This window comes from Leucopleurus acutus (genome assembly GCF_964270905.1).
Source record: "Leucopleurus acutus genome assembly, chromosome: 20".
In the NCBI taxonomy this organism is placed as follows: domain Eukaryota; kingdom Metazoa; phylum Chordata; class Mammalia; order Artiodactyla; family Delphinidae; genus Leucopleurus; species Leucopleurus acutus.
In genome coordinates this window covers 44,359,113-44,374,305 of record NC_139162.1, presented here as the reverse complement: position 1 = coordinate 44,374,305, position 15,193 = coordinate 44,359,113, and the positions used below count along the sequence as shown (strand labels likewise).

At 36.6% G+C, this 15,193-nt stretch overlaps 1 protein-coding gene across 1 annotated transcript in view; it reads right to left on the bottom strand.

The window, feature by feature from the left end:
* Positions 1-12,409, bottom strand: part of ZNF529 (zinc finger protein 529) — a gene marked incomplete at its 5' end in the record, with an annotated part of 47,699 nt that extends 35,290 nt beyond the window's left edge. The window contains 3 exons of the mRNA XM_082861890.1: positions 5,604-5,675; positions 6,581-6,704; positions 12,361-12,409. Coding sequence (XP_082718016.1) covers positions 5,604-5,675; positions 6,581-6,704; positions 12,361-12,409 — 245 coding nt within the window. The remainder of the gene's footprint in view (positions 1-5,603; positions 5,676-6,580; positions 6,705-12,360) is intronic.
* Positions 12,410-15,193: the final 2,784 nt, after the last annotated feature.

Below are 15,193 nucleotides of genomic sequence, written 5' to 3'. Positions count from 1 at the left end.
GAATAAAGAGAATATCCAGAAATAAAAATCAAAGTAAAAAAAACAAAAACCTGAGAACTTAAAAAATTAACACTACTGAAAAGTAAATTATTAGACTTAAACATGTATCTGAGGGAATCACCTAGAAGGCAGCACAGAGATGAAATGTGAAATATAGAAGGGAAACTATAAGAGATATAGAAGGAAATGAAAAGGTTCAATACACATCTAATGTCATAAAAGGAGGGAAATAGAGAAAGGAGGGGAGGCATCAAAAAAGAAAATGGTTTAGAACTTTTCATAATTAAAGTCATGATTTCACGATCAGGAATCAAAATAAGTTGTAAGTGGGATAATGAAAGTAGATCTAATACCTAGACACATCCTGATACTGCAAAATAACAAATCTTCTGAAGGAAAGAAAAAGAAAGAAAACATGTTACCTAAAAGGAATGATGATTAGGCACATGAAATGTCAGAAGACAATGGAATACTACCTTCAAAATGATAAAGGAAAAATAGCAGTCAAGAATGGGGCAAAATAGGGGCTTCCCTGGTGGCGCAGTGGTTGAGAGTCCACCTGCCAATGCAGGGGACACAGGTTCGTGCCCTGGTCCGGGAAGATCCCACATGCCACGGAGCGGCTGGGCCCGTGAGCCATGGCCTCTGAGCCTGCGCATCCAGAGCCTGTGCTCCGCAACGGGAGAGGCCACAACAGTGCGAGGCCCGCGTACAGCAAAAAAAAAAAAAAAAAGAATAGGGCAAAATAAAGACATTTAAGGCAAAGAATGGGGATTCTTTCATAGACTCACTGGAGAATTTCTAGAACATACACATTAGCAAGAAGTAAATTGATCCCAGAAAGACAGAATGAGATAAAATTGGTTGGGAAGTCTAAGTAAGTGTATACTAAGTAATAATGATTAATTAATGGCGTTTCAAAACAAAAGATTAAAAAGCACTAACTAACAATAGAAAGAATAGACTTAAAGCATTCTAAAATCTTCGAGGTGTCCTCTCCCAGTGAAATCATGGACGATGCTAACTTTTTTCAGCAATAGTGTGTGACTAAGCATGGAGTACTGCCAATCAGGGAAGCTCACCTGAGCCTTGGTGTCCAGAGTTTCTACTGGGGCTCAGTCATATAGACATGGTTGACTGCCTGCATGGCTGACCTTAGTTTCCAGCCCCCTCCAGAGTTTGCACTAATACTGCATGACTCAAAACTCCAACCTAAATCACATTATTAGACTCCGGTTTTTACCCTCAGGTAAACAAAGACACTATCAAGCAGGATATTCCAAGGGTTTAGTGATCACCTCCCAGGAGCCAAAGGCAAAGGCAAGACCTCTCTTTGTGTAAGGTTAATTCTTTACTACATAAGAATAAACACAGAAAATATTACAATAAATAAACTAATAGTATATGTTAGGAAAACTCAGAAACAAATTCAAGAATAAATTACAAATGAAAGTTTACCAGAAGTGAAGATAAGCAATAAAGAAAAACAATAAAACCACAGATTATATCTTAAGACAAATAAAATTTTTAAAAATACAAATTTTCAAAGTAAAGAATATATAAGGGGCTCAATAGTCTACCATAAGAGTTTTCAGTTCTGGGATAAGGAGATTGATTCACTTGGTGTTTATGCCTGCCACAAGAGTGGTGGATCTTAGTATCAGGGCTTGCTTGCCAACAGCCTCTATGAGATTTTTTTTCCAAAAAAAAAAATCAAAATAAAGGTATAAAAAGAGAAAGAGTTCACATATCTTCTGTCAGAGTGGTGGAAAATGGAGCCCATGAAGGAGCTCAATCTTCTTGACCACAACTGGGGAGAGAATCAGGGTCTAGGCCCATGTGTTGACATGTACAGAGAAACTCAGGCAGAGTTTGTGGTCTGCATGGATGACAGCCTGGATACATGCAGAGTAACTGGGTAATAACTAAATATACTGAAGATATCTGGAACCATGATTCTCATAGTCAGAGAAGATAGGTACAAACATGTAAATGAAGAGGTCTGAAATAAACCTTGTTAAATTGGATTGGAATTAGAGGTGTCAGTGTCCACTACACAATTTTAAAAAGTGTTTAAATCTTAACAAGGCAGAATTCTATATTCAGAGAAAATATATTCAAGAATGAACAAAGGGGCTTCCCTGGTGGCGCAGTGGTTGAGAATCTGCCTGCTAATGCAGGGGACACGGGTTCGAGCCCTGGTCTGGGAAGATCCCACATGCCGCGGAGCAACTAGGCCCGTGAGCCACAACTACTGAGCCTGCGCGTCTGGAGCCTGTGCTCCGCAACAAGAGAGGCCACGATAGTGAGAGGCCCATGCACCGTGATGAAGAGTGGCCCCCGCTTGCCACAACTAGAGAAAGCCCTTGCACAGAAACGAAGACCCAACACAGCCAAATATAATAAATAAATAAATAAAAATTAAAAATCACAGTATTCCAAATCATTAAAAAAAATGAATGAACGAAAAATAAAGATAATTTTAGATAAGAGAAAACTAACAGTTTGTTACCAACAGACCTGCATTACAAGAAATGCTAAAAGGAAGCTCTTCAGGCTAAAACACAATGCTACCAGTGGGGAAATGGGATCTTCAGGAACAAAGGAAGAGAGCATAAATGGTAACTCTCTGGATAAATGTAATAACCCTTTTATTTTAACTTCTTTAAACTACATATAAGTATTCAAGGTAAAAATTATAGTCTGTTGTGTTTATATAGATACAGTTTGTATAGCTAGTAGAGTGGCTATACTGTTTTCAGATAAACTACACCAGTGATAAAGAGGGACATTTCATGATAGAAGAGTCCATACATTAGCAAGAATTATTATAGTATATGTGTACACACCTAAAAACACAACATCAAACAACACTGCACTTGCATGACCCTAAGAATGAGTGCCTCCTTAAATTTTGCACCCCAGGTGCTTTACTCAATTCAGCATTACTGTAGTCCTGGCCCTGATTTTAATATCTCAGCAATTGAAAAAAATACAAGACAAAAAAATCATGAAGATGTAAATGATATGAACTATCAACCAACTTGGACAAATTAATATTTGTACAATAATTCACCCAACATCCATCGAATACATATTCCTTTCAAGTGCACACGGCATATTCACCAATGTAGACTATATATTGGGCCATACAAAAAGTGTCAATGAATTTCAAAGGATCAGAATCATACACAGTGTATTCTCTGATCAAATAGGACTAGATTGAAAATCAATAACAATGAACTAGCTAGAAAACACACAAATGTTTGGAAGTTAAGCAACACACTTCTATATAATCCATGGGTTAAAGAGGAAATCAAAATGGAAATAAGAAAATATTTTGAACTGACTGATAAAAATACAATATATAAAAATTTGTGGAATGGAGTTAAAGTAGGGAATTTCTGGCTTTAAATGTTATATTAGAAGAGAAGAAGGGTCTAAAATCAGTAACCAGAGGTTCCACTTTAAGAAGCTAGAAAAAGAAAAGCAAAGTAAACCCTCAGTACCTGGAAGGAAAAAGAGAAGAAATAAACTAAATAGAAAATAGACATACAATTAGCCAAAACAAAAGTGATTTCTTTGGAAAAAGCAACAAAATTGATTAAACCTTACCTAGAATTGTTAAAAATAAAAAACTGCAAAGACAAGTCACCAATATCAGGAATGAAAAAGAACTTATTGCAAAGGAACATATAAATAGTAGAAGTCTAACAAGGGAATTATTATGAACCACTTCATTGCAACAAATTTGACAACTCAGATGAAATGGACAAAATTACTGAAAAATATAACAGTATAAGACAGATACAAGATGAAATAGAATATCTGAATAGCCCAATACCTATTAAAGAAAGTGAATTTGTTATCATAAACAAAGAAAACTCCAGGCCTAGCTAATTTTACTAGAGGATGCTACCAGACATTCAAGAAATAATACCAAACTCATACAAACTTTTCTAGAAGAGAGGAGGAAATAGTTCACATCTTATTTTATGAGGCCAGTACTACACTAATACCAAAACTTGAGAGAAAATGACATACTAAAAGCTTTGTGCAAAATTTCTTAAGAAAGTGTTAGCAAATTGGGTAGGAAAAACACATTCCTCCTGTGTTTCTCCTTTAGTCTTACACTGCTATCACACTTTACTTCTGGTCACAAAAAGTATGGGTTTTTTTTAACATCAGCTGGGTGTCCTAAAATTTAACTCAATTCTGATGCCATCTACCTAGAGATAGCATCAGATCCCACAGGTTAAGGGCACAGTCCCAAAAGACTGTCTTCCTTACTCCCCCACCCCATTTCAGATGCCAGTCAAAAGCCCCAGGTTGTTACCTGTACTTTTGACCAACTGGCTATAAATCGGGGTTCTTCATTGGGTATAAGCATTTCCTAGAACTCACAGAACTCAGAAACACTTACGTTTGCCAGTTTGTTATATAACAAAATATATCATAAAGGATACAGACGAACAGCCAGATGACGGGGTACATAGAAGGAGGCCTGGAAGGGTCCCAAGCCACGGAGTTTTTGTCCCCGTGTTGGGCCACACCACCTTCCCGGTATGTGACTATGTTCACTGACCTGGAAACTCTCAGAATCCCATACTTTGGGGATTTTTATGGAGGCTTTATCATGTAGGCATAATCAATCATTAGCTTAATCTCCAGCTCCTCTCCCCTACCCATGATGGGTGGGGCTGAAAATTCCAAGCTTCTAATCATGGCTTGATATTTCTGGTGACCAGCTACCATCCAGGGATCCACCAAGAGTTACCTTCTCAGAACAAAAGACACTCTCCTATTACCTAGGAAATTCCAAGGGATTTAGGAAATCTGTCAGGAACCAGAGTCAAAGACCAAATATTAGAACAAAAGATGCTCCTAGTACTCTTATGACTTAGGCAAATACAAGGGTTTTAGGAGTTCTATACTAGGAACTGGGGGCAGAGATCAACATATTTTTCTATTATTTCACACAAATTTAATATGGAAATATATATAAGGAAATACAACATGACCCACATATATAAGATTGAGTTAACAATCAAAAATCAATTTAATTCATCATATTAGTTGAATAAAGGAGTAAAGACATTGCTTCAGTAGATTCAGAAAAAGTATCTTACAAAATATAATATCCCTTCATGATAAAAACTCGCAGCAAGCTAGGACTAGAGAACTTGCCAAATTTGATAGAGCATCTCTACAAAACCTCCACCTATGTGTAATGATGAAATATTAAACATTATCCTCCTATGACCAAAAAATGGCAACAATGTCTACTTTCACTACTTCTATTCAACACTGTATTGGAAGTCCTAGCAAGTACATTAAGGCAATAAAAATGAATGAAGATATAAACACTGGCAAAGAAGAAGAAAACCCTATTTGTAGATGGCAATTGTTTGTTTACAAAATCCTAAAGAATCTGTAAATCAAGAAATAGCACTTATAAGTAAATTAGAAAAGTTGCTGCATACAAAGTTATTATGTAATAATTAACTAATTTTATATAGTAACAGCAAACAATTGAAAAGTGAAAAATTTTTTAAAAAGCCCTAACAGTTGTAATTAAAGTTCCCTGCCTGATCAGCCCTCACTCAGCTGAGCTCTCTGTCTTCTTGGCAACCCTCCCAGCTTCTTCCCTTGCTCGAATATGGTGGTCACACTGCCTATAAGAAATAAATATGAAATAATGTATAAAAATATTAATAAGAATTAAAACCAATTCTATAAAACACTTTGAGAATTAAATTTCTAATTACCTGTAAGCAAAAATAATATCGGTGAGGACTTCAGAGAAGGGTAGAGGGATTAAGAGAACAGTCACCTTAGGGTGATGAAAGAATCACAAAGAATAGAGAGATGAGAGAGGTAAGAAAGGTCTTATTTAAACCTATACTGGCTCTCTGTATTAAAAGGCAATATAGTATAACAGTTAATTCAATGAGAACTATGTTGGCTATGATTACTATATTTTTGTTTGTTATTTGCTAAGAGGAAAAGTGGAGATTTCTGAAACATTCACAGGTTCTTTCTAGAATGCTAAACAAATGCTGATAAATGCAAAGTTCATGGATTGTCATTTTCAGTGACAATGTAGGTCAAATAAAATAATTTTGTTATAAGAAATGAATATGTTCACTTCATTTAAAATATTTTTTGACTCAATGCATCACCATGTAAACTGTAGAGATTACTTTGAAAATCAGTACAAATCAGGATTTTTTTTGTCTGTTCTAAAGGTGGGTCAGAAAATAATGTACAGCATCTTTACCAATTCTGAGTTCAAACACAATATAACACCTGGTTTCTTTGTCAATAGATATGTCCTAAGGGTCCCACAAATCACATCTAGCTCCCTGGGTATCAAAGAAGGTAGAAATTATATGAAGGGACTAAGAAAAGTATGACTATCATGAAGAATGAATGTCAAGAATGGTGAGGTGTCATCTGCAACACAACAAAGCTTAACCCATTCCTTTGAAAACAGGGTGAAAAAAATCACCTAGTTTCTTAAAAGATAGCCTTGATATTCCAGAGAGAATATTTAAATTATTTGAGGCAGACAGCTTACCCAGTAAGACTAAGTTGCTGTTTTCCATCATCACATCCCAGTACAGTTCCCTCAGAGCAGAACCCCAGATATTCCACTCCTCCTGAGTGAGCTCTAGGGCCGCTTTCCTGAACGTTCCCCATTCCTAAAAGCACAAACCCATGCATTACTGGTGAAATTCAAGAAATGTTTTCAAAATAGAAAGAGAGTAGATAAAGGTTTGAAATCCAAGAAGGGGGCTATATAGCAAGCAAATAGGCTGTGGCTGGAAGTCTATGGTAAGAGAAGTTAAGGAAATCAGTGTTTCAGAAACAGATTATACACATATTTTTAAGTAATCTAGTTGATTTAGTTCATGCCTATTATGTGATTCCTCAGTTATAAAAACATGTCTAGAAACATGGCTAGAAATGAATAAAAGAATCACAATTTACCAATTAACTGAAATAGTGAATATGAGCATACTGCATGCCATATGCCTACCTCATAAGTTATTAATAAATGTTAATTTTTACATCTTCTTTTTTCATTATAGACTAAGAAAATATAATTCATGGAATTTCTTTTCCAACATAGTATTAAATCTCTATATAGATAGAGAGATAATAGTTTGCATAAAATTAAAGAATTTCTTCAAGCCTCAGGTTCATCATTATGTTACATACCATTTTTTTTTCTAGTTGTCATTTTTTTAATGGTTTCATATTTCACACTAAATTGTTCTCTAACTTGTTTTGGTTTGGGTGTAAGACCATTATTTAAAAATATGTAATAAGCACTAAACTTTCTTATGCCAAAGTATTTAGTAAATTTTTTAACAGCTACAGTTAATCTAGTAGATATATCACTCTTAATTATTCTTTTATACTACCAAGTTTAGGGTGGGGAAAAAAATCTCTAACATCTTTTCTACTGATGGGAGTCTGTAGTTAGCTACTTCTTTTAAATCTAGCTGAGCCACCATCCCTCACTGAATACTTTCCTTGATCCTGAGTTAGTGGATATAAAACACAGAATGGTCCATAATCACATAGAAAATCATCTTAAACCAGCACAAACTTTTCAAGTACACAATAAATCTTCCTCCTGATAATCATCTTTCCATGACTGATTCCCAAGGTAGATCCCTGATCTCTCTGTATGCAAGTCCCAATTTTACTCCTACCCAATCCTAAAAGCCTCATAAAACATGTAATCTCAACACATACCAACACTGGGGCCAATCAACTGCCAATCATATATTTTCCTAGAAAATGCAAAGAATTTCTAAGTTTTTCCATAAGTAATCAAATGGGACCAACTTCTCTTAATCATCTCTCCACCATTCTTTGGATGGTGAAGTACCTCCTCCTCAAGCGATTTAATTTTATTCCATAATTCTTCTTGAAATAAGGCTGAACTTATAGGAGATGCTACACATTAATGGAAGAACAGGGAGACCCATCAGGAGGACCCTGGGCTGGTTGGCATCATACTTCACTGGTATGGGAGGAACTGGGGACAGCTTCTTAGAGATCTCTGTTACACAGGACATTTCTAAATAAAGAAATGTTCACATGATCTAATATATAACTATGTTCAAGAACTAGGGAGAAACAGAAACTTACCAAAGCCATTGTTTAAAATGGTTGAGAACCTGTCAGTACTCTTCAGGGTTTCCCTCCTGGAGAAGCACAGAGACTACAGAGGTGAGAACTGGGAAAAGAAAAGTTGCTCTGACACCAGATGTACTTCTCATCTCCCCAAATGATACACATTAATATGTGCTTTTTTCTTTTGTCTTCCTGCCTGTAAACAGTACCTTATCAACATACATAGAAAATAACAGGTAAGATGGGTTCTGGACAAATCTAAACAGTCCACACACAGAGAATCCAGTAAACAGGCACAGATATCAAGCAGAGGTCCTCCTGTCTGAAAGTAGGATCCAGACACTTCAGCAGGAGGGTTCTGGCTCGTCCTCCACTCTGCTAATACTGGCCTGGGCCTGAGATTGGGCACATCTCGAGCAGATACTCCTCCCGCTATTCTACTTTGCAGGGCTGCAAAGGGAAGACACCATCCACACCTAAACCTCATCTTTGGCCTCAGAGATTGACACATACTGTAAATTCCAGTAAGGCCCACAACAATATTTCAGGTCCTGCATGTCCTTCCAGAATTTTGCCATTCACCTACGTCATCAAGAAGTGGGGTTTAGGGGCTTCCCTGGTGGCACGGTGGTTAAGAATCTGTCTGCCAATGCAGTGGACATGGGTTTGAGCCCTGGTCCAGGAAGATCCCACATGCCGTGGAGCAACTAAGCCCGTGCACCACAATTACTGAGCCTGTGCTGTAGAGCCCACGAGCCACAACTACTGAACCTCGGGCACCCTAGAGCCCATGCTCCACAAGAGAAGCCACCGCAATGAGAAGCCTGCGCACCGCAACAAAGAGTAGCCCCCACTCACTGCAACTAGAGAAAGACCACACGCAGCAACGAAGACCCAAAGCACCCAAAAATAAATTAATTTTTTTAAAGTGGAGTTTATTTCCCTTCCTTTGAAACAGAACAGGCCTTTGTGATTCTCTTGATGAATAGAGTGCAGTGGAAATGACACTGTCTATTTTCCATGGCTAGATTTGGAAAGGCAATAGAGCTTCCTACTAACTCACTCTCAAGACGCTCACCCTGCAACCCACCCATTTTGCTGTGAGGAATCCAAGCAGCTACACAAGAAAGCCACAGCTAGATATTCCAACCACAGTCCAGCTGAGGTTCCAGCTGACTGCCAGCATCAACCGCCAAATACGTAAGTGAGCAAGCCTTCCGATGATTCCAGTCCCCAATCTTAAAACCACCCCAGCTGAAGCCAAGTAGAGCAGAGACTAGCTGTCTCCACAAAGTTCTGCCCAATGAACAAATTAATGATTAAAACAAATGATATCATTGTTCTAAGCCACTAATTTGGGGATGGTTTTTTAGGTAGAAACTGGGAATGCCTGATCACCCCACACACAAAAACAGAAAACAGTGCCATTGCAAAACAACATTGGCTCACATGGAGTCCTACCCCCAAGCCAACACAAGTCCCAGAATCCAACAGCTTAGCACTTCCCATTTCTTTATTTCTTTATTTTTTTTTTTTGTGGTACACAGGCCTCTCACTGTTGTGGCCTCTCCCGCTGCGGAGCACAGGCTCCGGACGCGCAGGCTCAGCGGCCATGGCTCACGGGCCCAGCCACTCCGCGGCATGTGGGATCTTCCTGGACCGGGCCACGAACCCGCATTCCCTGCATTGGCAGGCGGACTCTCAAACACTGTGCCACCAGGGAAGCCCCTATTTTTGTTAAACTTTGATTTGTATATCCTGAAGCTGTTATTAGGTATATTCAAATTTATGATCACTATATCTTCTTTTTAGGTTTAAACTTTTATCATTATGAAACGTCCCCTTTATCTCTCATAAGTCCTTTTTTTTCCTGATCTTAATAGACACCAATTTTCCTTTAGTATTCGTATTATACCTCTTTCAGATTTCGTTTTCTGTCATTATACTTAATATGTGTCAGCTGCTAAAAGCATATGGTTGATTTTGTTCAACAATTTTCTTTTTATTGGAGTGTTTAATCCACTTTCATGAAATTTAATTACTAATAATGTTGGGTACACCAACGTTTGCTTTTATGTGTCCCCTCTGTTTCTTTGTTCTTCTATTCCACCATTCTTACCTTCTGTTGTATTAGTCAAATACTTTTATTATTCTAGTTTTCCCCATTAATTTATACTGTCATATATTATTCTTAGTGGTTATCATAAAGATTGCAGTATTATGCTTAACTTATTACAACTAGAACTCTCATGCAGTGGCTGTTAGAGCATAGCATACTGGAAATATGTTCATTGGTGTCTACAAAACTAAACATAGATGTATTACATAACCCAGCAGTCCTTTCCCTGTGCATCTCCACAGCAGAAATGAATGCTTAAGTCCACAAAACACATGTACAATAATGTTCATAGCAGTAGTATCTCTTCAAGAAAAATTAGAAACAACTCAAATTTCCAACAACGGAATAACAGAAAAATAATCTGTACAACATCCTATAATGGAATACATAGCAAAAGAAAAGGTGCCTGCTATATGCAGCAACATGGATGAATCACACAAAGATGTTGGGAAAAAAAAGATCTATCTTTGGGCTTCCCTGGTGGTGCAGTGGTTAAGAATCCGCCTGCCAATGCAAGGGACGTGGGTTCGAGCCCTGGCCCGGGAAGATCCCACATGCCGCGGAGCAGCTAAGCCTGTGCACCACAATTACTGAGCCTGCACTCTAGAGCCTGTGAGCCACAACTACTGAGCCTGTGTTCTGCAACTACTGAATCCTGTGTGCCTAGCCCGTGCTCTGCAACGAGAAGCCACTGCAATGAAAAGCCCGCGCATTGCAACGAAGAGTAGCCCCCGTTTGCCGCAACTAGAGAAAGCCCGTGTGCAGCAACGAAGACCCAACACAGCCAAAAATATAAATTAATTAATTATTTTTAAAAAAGATCTATCATTATGTGAAGTTCAAAACAAGTAGATTTTGATTGGGGAGGTACATAGATATTTGTATTCAGTGAGACCCAGATAAAAGGGTAAACTGTTCAGTTCCTATATTATTCCCCTGAATAAATATACCTGAGCAAGTTACTGTCATCTGCATTCCACCCAGCAGGAGCCAATGTGACACTGCAGAACATGTCTACCCTTGAAATGACACAAATATTCCCAGAGGGTCCTAGATGGGGAGGTAAAGTTGGCCAAGACATGGGAGCTGCAGAGCAAGTAGAAGCAAATGCCCAGGTAAGATTCAGCTTTAGCAATAACTGATTGGTTTAAAATAAATTATAGAACATCCATTCATGACTACTAAGGTGGTCATTAAGTGCATGGTTATAAAAAAATTTGTAGTTAACATGTTCAATCATATCTCAATAAAGGTTGGAAAAAGTATGAAAATATTCAAAACATATTCAATAGTTTTTTAAAAATAAATACATAAATATAATGTCATTTTGCCTGTAAAATGTATATACATAAACAGAAAGAAAAATATCTGGAAAGTTATGAAACCTTATGTTAGCATTGCTTCTCTATGCTGTCTGTGATTTTCTTATTTAAAACTACTTCTTAAGAGTGGCCATGTATTAATATTAATATATTTTTGAAGAATAGCTTTCTTTTTAAAGACTTTTAAAGTGCATATTTATATTAATACATGGCCACTCTTAAATTAAGAAGTAGTCTTAAACAGTCTTCCCTGAACTTTGAGAAGATGCTCAGGATAAATAGATGCCAACTCTGAATGGCTTTTGTTTCTTTCTGCTCCCAACACCTGATTTAACACTTTGATTTTTACATATGGCAAAGGAAGTTGGAGTTTTGCCTAGAAAAGAACGGTTAAAGGTCCCTGAGAGAAGTCTCATAAGTTTTGATGTTCTAAATGCTGCCTTCATGTCTTCCTGATGTATGGGTTTAATTCACTTCTAATTCATTCCTTTTAGCCCTGATGACAACCAAACACCTGTTTAATCTTGTTCTGTTAGTCTCATTTTTACATCTAATCTCACGAAAATTTTCTTGAATAAAACCTATTTACCTCCCCAGAGCTTTTATGTCTTCCAATATAACTGGTCATAACCTAAGAATGCTGTCATCAGAATGTCTCTTCCATATGCATTCCCAACATGTGTCATCTGACTTAAGAGCCTTTATCACAGTCTACCTTATATTTATTCCCACATATATTTGACCTTTGCTTAATAATAAGCAACTTACCTCTTTTTAGTGCTGGTGTCCCGTCAAGTACTAGAATAAGTTCTGGCATATTGTGAGCAGGAAACATATAAAAGTAGATGAAGATATATCTTAAGGATATTCATCACAGTTTTGATAATCATAAATATCTCAGGGTAGAAAAGAGGTTAAATAAATTATTGATGGGAGTTCCCTGGTGGTCTAGTGGTTAGGATTTGGCACTTTCACTGCTGGGGTCTGGGTTCAATCCCCGGTCAGGGAACTGAGATCCCACAAGCCACATGGGGCAGCCAAAAAAAAATTATTGGTAGCTATTATTAATATGTACGTCAGTTTTTAAAGGTGATTACTCTAATTCATAGTAAATGTTGAGGAAAGACATTTGTAATGAATTAATAAGTAAGACAGGCAGGTTAAAAACTTATCGAGAGATTATGTGCAGTTGTAAATAAGAACAAGCTCTGTGGTTAAACTTTCAGAATGTCAACCTTAGCTCTAAAAGTTATTGTGTGTGTTCATAAGTATCTTATCTGTACTGCCTAGATTTCCTTATCAATAAAGTGAGAAAAACAATAGTACCTAGTACCTCAAAGAGTTGTCAGGATTAAGTGAAAATAAAAAAACCAACAAAATATTATCTGTTTTTTATTGATGACGAAGAGACTATTTCATATCCTGTAATTACCATTAAAGGAAATTCTCTTCTTTGCTTACCATTTTTTCTGAAAGTGAAATTCGAGCTTCTTAGGCCTGCTCTTCCTTATAATGTTAATATATTGCAGAGTACAGCTTACAAATATAATTTGTTTTCACCAGCAACATTACTCACAAAGAATGGGAGAAAGAAGAGGACAGCAGCTACAGGTAGACACCATTCTGCCTCATAAAGCTAGCTAAGAGAATCTGACCCACTTAAGTAACAAATTGAAAATACTAACAAAAAATCAATCTTGTTCGCTGCCTAACCCAGGCTTTTATGCTGGGTTATTTATAACTATGCATATTTATAACTACTAACATCTAATTCTGTTATCTGAAATATAAACTCATCCTTGTCAGCATAATTTATATAATGGAGTCTCCTAAGATATTTGGTCTTGAGATATTAGCGCTATTTTCTGAAAGTAACTATGCAAAAAAAGAAAACTAAATACTTAATTGAGTAGCTTTACTTGATAATTTGTTCCCCTGGAATTATGCATAAATTTTTATCTGTAAAATTGCAAAAGGTCTGTAAAATCAGTTGGAGGTCATTGTTACTTCCTTATCCCCACTGATAAAGTTAATTTGTGTATCAGGATCCACACAATGGGGGCCACCCCAGTGGTCCAGCCCACGTCACAAATGTAAACTTAAGTCAGCTTACATTTACAGGAAACACCTATTAAGGAAATCTAACGTTACACCAATCACAATCTTCCAACTCAGCTTTGGCTAGCTTACCTTACCCTAGAAAACTGGACCAGCTAGCCTTATAAGAAAATCCCTGACTTCCTAACCAATTATGCCATTTCCCTGTTGCCTCTTCTAACAGTCTATAAAATTCTCTCTTGCCCAAAACCCCTTGGGAGAGTGCTCTACTGCTTGTGAGGCACTGTACTCCCCCAATCCATGGATTGTTTCCCTTGAATTAAAGATATCAAACTCGTTGCCAAATTGTTTTAGTTTTTGTCATTTGACACTACATACGAGGAAGTATAACAAACCATTGATTGGGTTGAATTCCTTTTTCAAACTAAGAGCTAGAGAGGTCTTTATTCATTTAAATGATTAATTCACGTGACTTTTTTCCCTGAAAAAACCAAAATCATATAAACATAAGCATAAGGAAAAATTTAGAATGTACACCAAAATGTTAATAGTGATTATTTCTAGATGCTAAAATTATAAGTACTTTTGATTTTATAAGTGCAATTTGGATTACTAATTTTTTTCAACAAGACTACATTCATTTTGATCATCAGGAATTAACACCTATTTCCATATAAAGCATTTTTCTAAAAAGCGTTGTAGGGAGGGGTATCTTCTACTTCTTATGAAAACTGTGAGCAAACAGACTGGCAAAATGACAGGTAAAAGCACTAAAATCCAGTGTGACTAAAATAAATAAACCTACCAAGTATTGTATCTTCTCTTACTGTATTTCATAAACATAGTGAGACACTTCCTATGTTAAGATTCACCTGTGAATGCTGCTCAGTATTCTGTAATAACCTAAATGGGAAAATAATTTGAAAAAGAATAGATACATGTATATGTATAACTGAATCACTTTGCTGTACACCTGAAACTAACACAACATTGTTAATCAACTATGCTCCAATATAAAATAAAAATTAAAATCTTCAGTCCTAAAAAAAAAAAGATTCACCTGTGAATGTGCAAAATTCAGGTAAGTGACACTTTCAATATTTGGTTCATAGTAGAGGATTAATAAATGTGGCTTTATCATTGCCTTTCTCTACTGAACGACCAGTTAATGTACCATATTGGATACAATCCTTGAAAAATTGGTAAGAAATGCCATTATAATAATTAAACTGATTTATAATTTAGCAATTTGAGTAATTTTGTTCATAAACATGAATACTGCATAGCATTACACTTTGTATTTTTCATAGCTAGAATCTCTTTTTGTATCTATATAATATTAATCACTTGAATGTAATGTGATTAACCTTATATTTACATGATACAGGAAATTATTTTGGGACAAACTCCTCTTAAAGTTCACTTCCAGGTGTAAATTATTGGTTCCAGGTCAGTGATTCAAACCCTATTTGGTTCCTGTACACCTTTGACAGTCTCCAAATTATAGACTTTTTCCCCAAGAAAAATATACATTAATAAAATA